This window comes from Typopeltis vanoorti, chromosome 2 (genome assembly GCF_054136105.1).
Source record: "Typopeltis vanoorti isolate ZY-2024b chromosome 2, IOZ_Tvanoo_1.0, whole genome shotgun sequence".
NCBI classification, from domain to species: Eukaryota; Metazoa; Arthropoda; class Arachnida; order Uropygi; family Thelyphonidae; genus Typopeltis; species Typopeltis vanoorti.
In genome coordinates this window covers 15,302,632-15,312,654 of record NC_143550.1, presented here as the reverse complement: position 1 = coordinate 15,312,654, position 10,023 = coordinate 15,302,632, and the positions used below count along the sequence as shown (strand labels likewise).

Sequence of the window (10,023 nt, the reverse complement as noted above, 5' to 3'; positions counted from 1 at the left end):
CAGAGGAAAGAATGCTGTAAAAGGAATTAGAGATGGTGATATGAAAACTGTAAAAAAATGATATCCTGATAGTATGGAGTAATTACTTCAAAAAATTGCTAAAATGAAACAGGAAGTGGCAGCACAGTGGTAAAAAAACACCCAACAAGCATGCAATTAGGAATACATATCCATACTTGAAGTAGAAAAAGCCAGCAGGAATAGGTGATGTTCGACCAGAATTACCAGAAAAAAAAAAGTCTTGCACTGCATAGTTTAAAAGACCTGGACAGAGGGATGAATTCCAGATGATTGGAGTAGAGCTCTCATAGTACCCACACTTCAACAGCTGATAACTCACTTAATTTTCGTTATTTTGCAGGTTTAACAGATTTCAAATAATGGCTTAAACCAGACTAAGCTTCGAGGAAAGAAAATTTATCCTAAAATGCTACTGGAAGTATGAAAACGTAGTGAAAGTGCAAAGACAGTTTAAAAGAGAATTTCAACGAGATCCACCTATGAGACTTACTATCACTCGAATTGGAGATAAATTTGAAGAAAATGGAACTGTTCAAAATGTCCATAAGCAGCGTTCAGGAAGACCACGAAAAGCTACAAGGCCCACAACAGAAGAAAGGTTGATTGAAATGTTTCATTGAAGTTCAAGAAAATCTGTGCGACAAGAATCTCGTGAGATAGGAGCATCAAAATAGTGTCCATCGCATGTTGAAGCGCAGTCATTGGAAAAGTTACATTCCAAGAAGAGTACACGCTCTCAACGAAGATGATCCGGATAAGAGAATGCAGCTTTGTGAGTGGTACTTGGGAAAATGTGAAGAGGACGCACAATTTCCAAGACGAATTGTGTGAAGTGATGAGACCACATTTAAATTAAATGGGTCAATTAACCGGCAGAATTGCACTTACTGGGAACCTGAGAATCTGCATTTTATGGAGGAACATCATGTAAATTTACCAGGAGTGACGGTGTGGTGCGGCTTATCAGCACACTGATTAATTGGAACATTCTTTTTTTGTCGTGCCAATTACTTGAACTTGCTGCATGAAGCTGTCATGCCACGTATTCAAGAGGACTTTTATTTTCAACAAGATGGGGAACCCTCACACTACCATCAAGATGTGAGGGCCTATCTTGATGAGACTACCCAACAGATGGATTGGAAGAAGAGGTTCTGTAGAATCAACCCCCCCCCCCCACGTTCACCAGACCTCACGCCAATGGACTTCTTCTTATGGCGATTTATCAAGGATAAAGTTTACACTTCAAAACTGGCAACAGTTTACTACTTGAAAGCAGCAAACGAAAGAGAATGCACCCAGCTACAAGACGAAACGATTCTCAGTGTTTGCAATTCCATTGCTGCATGTTATCAGCGGTGCCTGGACCAGGACAGTCATCAGTTTGAATACAGACGTTGAAGGATGAAAAGTACATTCATGTAGTGTACTTTACAATGTGAAAGTTAACTGTATTATGATAAATGCCAACTTTATGATCATTCAAAGTGTGTATACATTTTTTTGAGACACCCTATATATATATGTGGAAATAAAACTGAATGAGAATTACAGAGGTATTTCCCAACTGAGTGTTCCTGGTAAGATTTATGCAGGTATGGTTGAAGGGGATAGTGGAAGGGAAACTCGGTGAAGAACAAGCTAGATTCAGGCCAAATAGAGGCTATCAGGATCACATTTTCACTTTTATGACAAATAGTTGAGAAATTGTGGAGATCTGTATGTAAGTTCTGTAGACCTGGAAAAGGCATATGAGAAACTATTCAAAATGCTACAGTTATGTGGTGTCAGTTGAGCATTATATCAAGCAATACTTAGTCTGGGTTGTAAGTCAGCAATCAGAATTAAAGGAAGTGCAGGAAGATGGTTTGATGTTAAATCTGGTATCAGACAAGGATGTACATTATCCCCTCTGTTATTCATTGTCTATATGGATCACATTATGAAGTAAAGCAGTATTAAACCTGTTATCAAAATTGTACATATTAATCTCAGCTCTTTACTTTATGCAGACGATGTTATATTTTGAATAAATCCAGTAAAGTCTACAAGATTCCCTTAATAAATTTGGTATGAAAATCAGCAATCACAAGACAATAGGTAGAAACATTTAAAATATCAACTGCATCTTGAATGGATGGACCTATGGAACAAGTAAAACATTTCGGCTACTTCGGCACGATTTTTAGTGAAGATGGTAAATTAAATGTGAAAATAGACAACAGAATTAAAGCCAGTATGGTAGGAAGTCAACTGAATAAATTTATAGGGAATAAGAAAGAAATTAGCCAAAACACTAAATTAGCTGTATACAAGAACATGTTCAAACTAATTTTAACTTATGGATCAGAGAGCTGAACTAAAAATAAATACTTGAACAAAGACTAGAGACTCCTGAGAAAGATTAGGGGGATAAACAGATGGCATCAATGGCAGTATCATATTAAAAATAATTTCTTATAAGATGTCAAGTTCTTTCCTAATATCCTATGCTATTAGGAAATAACTTGACATTGTTAACAGAGCTAATTTCAGAAAGGCATTTTTTTTTTTTCCTCTGTGATCACTTAAATAGAATGGGAGCAGAAAGATTAGCAGAACAAGTGTTCTCTGCCAGGTTGGCAGGAAAAAGACCCAGTGGAAGAACAAGATATAGGTGCATTGATACACTAAAAAATGGCTTAGAAATAAGATTTGCTAATGTTGTAGTCTTGACAGATAAATTGATTTGGAGGAAAATTGGAAATTAGTAATGATGTAAGTTTTTCATGTGGTACTATCATAATATCTTGTACACCTGTTGTGAGGGTAATGTCAGGAATTTGATGACTATCGATTTTTTTTTTTAGGGATGGAACAAATTATCTTTTTCTTATTAAGAGAATAACTTACATTCCAAGTACTTTAAATAATGAATGAATTAATTTGGTTCTTCAAGGGACCCAGTTAATGTTATTATATGTGGGAAGTCCACTGATTTATAAAGGATAAAACTTTTTTTTAAACATTTTCACTGTCGTGAGCATTCCTTCCTGATTCTTCTTTCATTAGCCAAATTCCTAATCAATGTATCTCAATGGAATATGGGCTTCCATCATTTTTCTTCTCCCATAGTCACCCATCATAATGCTTTCAAAATCATTCTCTTTAAACATTTAGATATGACCAGTCAAGTCTGGCAGCACAATTATAGATTTCTGTGTGTTAAATGCAGTGGCTACTTTTGCTTCCCATGAACTTTTATTATCGGCTTTAAGCCTATTGTAGCTCTATCTGATCAGTTCATGTTTTAATTAGGTAGCCAATGCTTCTCCTTAATTGTGGTTGATATTTTTAAGCAATTTGGTAGCATTAAGGAGACAGTGAATACAGGGTTTAAACTGCAAATGAATGATTGCTAGACTGATTAATCAAGGTGACCCAAGGAAAATATTACTGATCAAAAAAGTAAGATTGTAGAATCCCCAGCTGGTATTTGTTTTTTAGTAGTTCTTGTGTTAGTTGTAGCCATGAATCCCCTTGACTGCAAAACTGCTTGAATTTATAGGAACCTCATCTGAAAACACTGTGGTTTAAATTTATCATTTTTTTTTTTTGCATGAATATGTAAGAAGTGAAGCAATGATTGTTACATTCTCTTTGAAATAAATGAAATTGGCTCATATTTATAAATGCAAACAATTACATTTTAGAAAAACAAACCACGGTACATTTCTAATTACTTTATTAATCAAGAATACAAGACAAAATATGGAAGTACAATGCATTTGTACTTTATGTTCATAAAACATGGTGTTCATAAAATTTTCATATGAAACTCTTTACAAAACTTATGGATAGTGTTTTTTTTTTTTTGTGTCTTCAGAATATCCCTGCATATGCACACACAATCAGTAAAAATGCTATAATTCATGTCGTTACAACTGAGAAATTAGTTAACTGTTCTTCCAGATAAGTTTTTTTTTAAAGCCTTCGAAAATACATGAGGCTGGGAAAGGGATGGAGAAAACTTACTACCTTTGCATTGTACCAAACATGCACTCACGCATACACAGTATAACTTGGAATTGAGTTATGAGTTACATTTATGGGATTGAAAACACTTCACAAAATTTCAAATACAAACGTTACACAGGTATTATGGAAAATGGATGGATAAATGGACTTTCTAGTAAGACCTTCGCTTACATATACCAAAATTCAGCTGGTATAGAGGACTAAATCCAACTAGTAAATGCGTGATTCTTTCGAGCATAGTGCAAAAATATATTAAAATTACCATGCATCTATAACTGAGTAGCATAAAAAAAAAAGCTTATATCATCAATATATAGAAATAACTGTACCGTTCTTCACATTATTCACGCTTTTATAAATGCAAATTCTCACTGTTTATTTAAATTTGTGACCACACTTCATTTTCAAATCCTTTCACAAAGATCTTTTAGGTTTCTCCCACTATGTAATTTAGAGACCACATAGAAAACAGAAAGCCAAAAGAGACATGGTCTGGATGACCATCAGAATAGTGTGAGGCATGGCAGAATGTACCATTTATCATGTTCTTAGCACTGACAGGACTTTTCAAAACAAAGTGCATACTTTTTTCTTCTTCCTTTTCACCTACGAAATAAAAATAACATTAAATATATTTTGCAGAAAAAAATGTCATTTTTTAAATCAACATGAAGAAAAATATGAGTTCATAAATTATGCACAGTAAAATTATCTATGTTATTGAAAGTTTTTTCACTTGGTTATATACTATAAATTAAAGACGCCAAGAAGTGTTCTTGGTTTAATCTTTTATTCAAGGTAAACAAAATTTGCACATTAAATATCTTCATGACTGGGCTAATTTGTATCAGGTAATCAAAAAAGTTTGTGCAGATTTTGGTAGAGTTCACAGCAATGACTTGTTTTTTGTAGTGGTTTGCAGGGCGTAATTTTTTATATGCATCATAAGGCAATGATACACATCAGTCAATTGATGCACTTTAACTTGATGTGTACTCTTTTTCTGTGAATTTGAATCCTCTTAAAATGTCAGTTTAACCTGGGGTAATTCAGATTTGTTTGCTTTATAAATTTAAACTCTGTTCAAAGGCTTCAGAAGCTTTCCGTAAGATATGTGTGGTGTAGCATTTGGAAAAGATGTGTTAGCAGAACATACTGAGCAGAAATGGTTTAAAAAAAAAATTGTTTCTGGTGATGAAACACTTGAAGATGCACCACGTTCATGAAGATCCTCCATTATTAATAATGAAGAATTATGTGCAGCTGTTGAAAATAATTCTACATGAACATGTCAAGAACGTTCAACAATTCTTTTACACTTGCATCAACTGGGAAAATCATGGAAGCTAAGCAAATGGGTCCCAACATGCATTATCAGATGACAAACTTAAAGGCTATCAATTTGTTCTTCGCTTCTTTCATGTCATAAAAACAAGCCATTTTTAGATTACTTGTGATGAAAAAGTATCCCAGTTGTGAAGATACTTGATGTGCAAACTTTGTTTCCTTACACTTGGATAAAGGATTAAACCAAGAATATAATTTCTTGGCATCTTTAATATATACCTATGTTGTTAGTTTAATATTGTCAGAAATGGCTTTAACCTCCTATTGGCTGAGTTGGATGAAATAGCCAGACCACCTTAGCATTTTTCATAGATCAAAACTTCATCAGCATTCCCTTTTATCATATAATTGCCCTCATCCACTGTTCATCCCATAATGTCTATTTTAGAACCATTAGCAGTTTAACTCTGGTGGAGTTACCTTTGTGTCACTTGTCTTTATGTGTTATTTCCTTTACTATCCTTCAATATTTGACCTTTTTTGCTGCACTAATTATTTATTGTCTCTTTCCAAAAATAAAAACGAATTTTACATGTATGAAAATAATCAATCCTGAAATGACCACAGTCAATTCTGAAATGCCTTAGCAATGAATTTATTTAGTGATAGTAATTTTGCTATCTTTTATTCTTCAATTCAGTGCAATGGAATAAGATAATTCATGTTCTTTCATTGTACTAACAATATAGAAGCTTTTTTTTGTGAATTTTCAAATGTTTGTTTGCAATGAAAAATTATCATGTTAAATACTTATAATTTTTATATGACCTTTTGCTTTCTATCCTTGAAAAATAACATTTGGATCATCATATTTCAGTTTTAGAAACAAATTTGTTTTTATGAGCAATAAATGTTAAAATTACAGTACTCAGTTTCCTATTAGGAAAGTTTTAATATCAAAATATTTTATCCATTATTTCAGCAGGCACTCTTCGTCTTTTGCTTAAAATTCCAACAGATATGATCTTTTTTTATTTTATTTTATTTTTAATGGGATGCACATTACTATACTATCCAGTACTTAACCATGGTAGTTATGTTGAAAATATAATATGAAGGATATCCTATATGGACAGATTCAAAATTTATGCCTCACTTTGAAGATTTTCAATGGCATTTTCCCCTGCTTCTCTCCTGGAACTCAATTACATAACTGCTCTGTCTAAATTTCTACTGATTTGAAAGCTTTCACAGACAGTATTCAAAATCTATTACTTCATTTTACTGTTTGTTACAAATGTAAATCACTTGGGGAACATTAGTTTAAAATAGTAGCAAAAGTATAGCTACTTTAAGAATGCCACATACCTAAACCAGAAGAAAATGTCTTTTTAAAATGTGCAGTGATTTCTTCTTTGTATTACAAGAAAATACCAGATTATTATTATACTCCATCTCCATGGAGTCCGAAGACAATCACAGGAGACCCAATCTACCATACCTCTCTTTAAACCCATTAACAGACGGTACTCATAACTGACTATGGTAACCCATTCCACTCATTCATCACTCTCCAAGCAAAAAAATCTAGTCCTCACAACCCTACTAACCACACCTTTATTCAACTTCCGGGGATGACCCCTTGTTTTTGTCCCTCTAGCCAAGTGAAATATTTCTGCTGCATCTATCCTATAAAACCCTTTAAGCAACTTAATGTTTCTATCATTTCCCCTCTTTTTCTCCTATCAATCAGCTTCTGCAATCCACACCTTCAATCTATCCTAATAGGGAACATTCCCCAGCCACTTGTCTCTGAATCCTCTCCATCACTTCCTCATCTCCAAGAAACCCAGGGGAACAGACTTGAGTACAGTAATCCAGATGTGGGCATATCAAGGTCTTAAAAAGAGGAATCACAACTTCCTTATCTGTACTTCAATAGCCAAGTAATCTTATGGGCTACCTTAGCAACATATCCTCTTAAATTTAAAATCTGTCTACCACCACCCCTAAATCTCTAGCTTTTATCTATTTCCTGGAGTACAGTGCCATCAATGTGATACATGGCTTGTAATCTATTTATTCCAAAATCCATAACTTTACATTTCTCGACATTAAACTGACACCCAATTTAAATAATCCTACAAGCTCTCCACATCGGCTTGATTAACTGTTACTCTACCTAATTTCGCATTGTCAGCAAACAACTGAATTTCCTTTCTGGTTATTTCCTATATCATTTATGTATACAAATGAAACGGCAATGGTCCCTGCACCGAACCTTGTGGCACACCACTAGTCACCTGTTTTTGCCTCAATTCTGCTCCTCCATGTGCCACTTTTTGATATCTGTCTAACAGTCATCCTTCTCACTTAACCAGTGTCATATCCGTCCCCAATTTGTTCTAATTTGCATAACAGATTTCCATGTGGTATTTATCAAATGGCTTTGCAAAATCATCATGTAGCCATTTCCTTTATCCAACTCGGCTATTACTCTATTATAAAAAGTTATTAATTACTAAACCATTACCGACCTTTCACAAAGCCACGCTAACCTTCAGACAGTATCATATTTTTATCTACCCATTCTTGAATTCTCTTTTTCACCAATATGCCTGAGATACTGATTGATCTATCATTTGCTACTGTAGTCTTAGAACCTCCCTTATGCAAAGGAATTATTTTACCCTCTTTCCACTCCCTTGGAACTCTACCAGAGCTGAGACTTAAATTAAACAGCTTAATCAAAGGCATTGCCAGTTCCCTTGCAAATTCTCACAAAACCCTAGCTGATATCCTATCTAATCCCACAGCTGTATTTATATGGAGATTCTGCAATATTGTAAGGACCTCCAATTCATCCACTTCTGTTCCCACATTAGTGTCTGTCAGATAGGTTAAAGAAATAACCTCACTAGGAAGATATATGCTTGCAAAGTGGTCACTCAGTATCTCAACTATTTTATCTGCTTCTGTCCCCTCATGACCATCAATCACTAATTAAGGTTAATCTTCCATAGTCGTTCTTCCTCTTACTTGCCACATAACAAAAGAACTCTTTGGGATTTCCTTTGGCCTGCTTGGCTAGATTCTTCTGATAATCTGATTTTGCCTTCCTTGTGATTCTGGTCACCTTTCTTGTCTGAGCCTTGTGCTGTTCATGAGTTTTCTGGTTATCTTTCTCTTTATATATCCTCCACAGCATTTATCTCATTTGTGCTTAATACAATTTAATACTGCTTCCTCTAGATGACCCTTAATTACATCCCATGCACTACTAAGTGTTTTTATGCCATGATATAGATTAAAGCTTCTTCCTAAGCATGTCATAATCACCTGCCTTCTAGTTCCACAAATACCCCTTCTTGATAGAATATTCCTCAGGTTTTACAATTTCCCAAGTCAAGACCCCCATGGTCACTTTCACCAAATGGAGACAATGTTGTCGCCTTGGTTATGGATAGCTCTTTTGATTCTATGACCAGGTCCAATACTCTCCCACCCCTCCCCTACATCTCATGCTGCCTTAAGTAATTATCTCTCAGGAGGTGTATAAATTTATTTCCTTCCTGTCATGTGATCTTTCTTCCTTCCAGTCTATCTATATCTCCATAGTTGAAGTCCCCTATAATAATCATTCAACCTGTACTTATTGTACTAATCTGGCGATGTATGTCTTCAAGATTATCTGTGGAACTCCCTGGCCTTAATCTCAACAGCAGACTGCTTCAAACAAATAGCCACCCTCTTGCCTGTCTCCTAATAACAGTAGGAAGAAAAATATGTAGTATTTTCTTTTTCACTGGATGAATTTACACTGTTCCTTCTTTGTGTTTTGAAAAGGAAGTGCACATGATTATTTTCTTGTTATTTTTGCTAACAGAACACGTGATAAGAGTAACATTTACTGTTTTTCTCATACACAAGAAAAAGAAATATTGCTGAATCTGTCAAACTTAATTGTAGCAGTGTTGCAACCTTTATGACCTCTTGACTTGAAAAACAGAAGCGATTATTATTATAGAGTGCACATTTCAATAATAACAATTCTATTTCTTAACAGTTATAAAATATATGAAATTATCTGAGATGTCCTATACAGAATTGATTAAAATTTTATGTTTGTGTTGAAGTATTCAAGTCATTCCCCCCCAGCCATGACTGCCCATAGTAACTGAATGATAAATATATACTTGATTCTTTTGTATTTCATCCTTTTCGCAGTGTGTACTTCACATTTCAGTAGCCGAAAACTATAACCAGGAGTTTATAATGAGTAACTTTATTTTAACTGTTGAGAAATGAAATAATTATTCTCTTATCTGTCTATATCGATACTATTTCTTTGCTATTTGATTATTCCAACCACTACTCAGTTGTTTAGGAAATAGTGATTAATCTAAAATTGTTGTAATTTTTACTAATACATTACCTATTATTGTTCATACTTAAAAAGTCATATTTTTATGTCATGAAAGTTAGATATGAAGATTAATATTATTTTCTGACCTTAAAAAAAGAAAGGAAGGTAAACTGCATGAAATAATTTTTCTGCACTTCTCTTTATGCTGACTCTTATCATGATCATTTTTTTTTTCTTACTTTGCTGTTTTGTAATAAAAAATATTATTAGTGCTACTTTGAAAATTTCTAATCTGTGGCACACACTGGTATGAAAATTTAATAGACAAAAGT

At 34.1% G+C, this 10,023-nt stretch overlaps 1 protein-coding gene across 2 annotated transcripts in view; it reads right to left on the bottom strand.

Annotated features, from left to right (window-relative positions):
- Positions 1-3,728: 3,728 nt before the first annotated feature.
- LOC150108839 (ras-like GTP-binding protein RHO) overlaps positions 3,729-10,023 on the bottom strand; it is a 90,615-nt gene continuing 84,320 nt past the window's right edge. For both annotated transcript variants that reach the window (XM_090403691.1, XM_090403699.1), the window contains exon 5: positions 3,729-4,644. In XM_090403691.1, the coding sequence (XP_090259817.1) occupies positions 4,606-4,644 (39 nt within the window). In that variant the 3' untranslated portion in view covers positions 3,729-4,605. The remainder of the gene's footprint in view (positions 4,645-10,023) is intronic.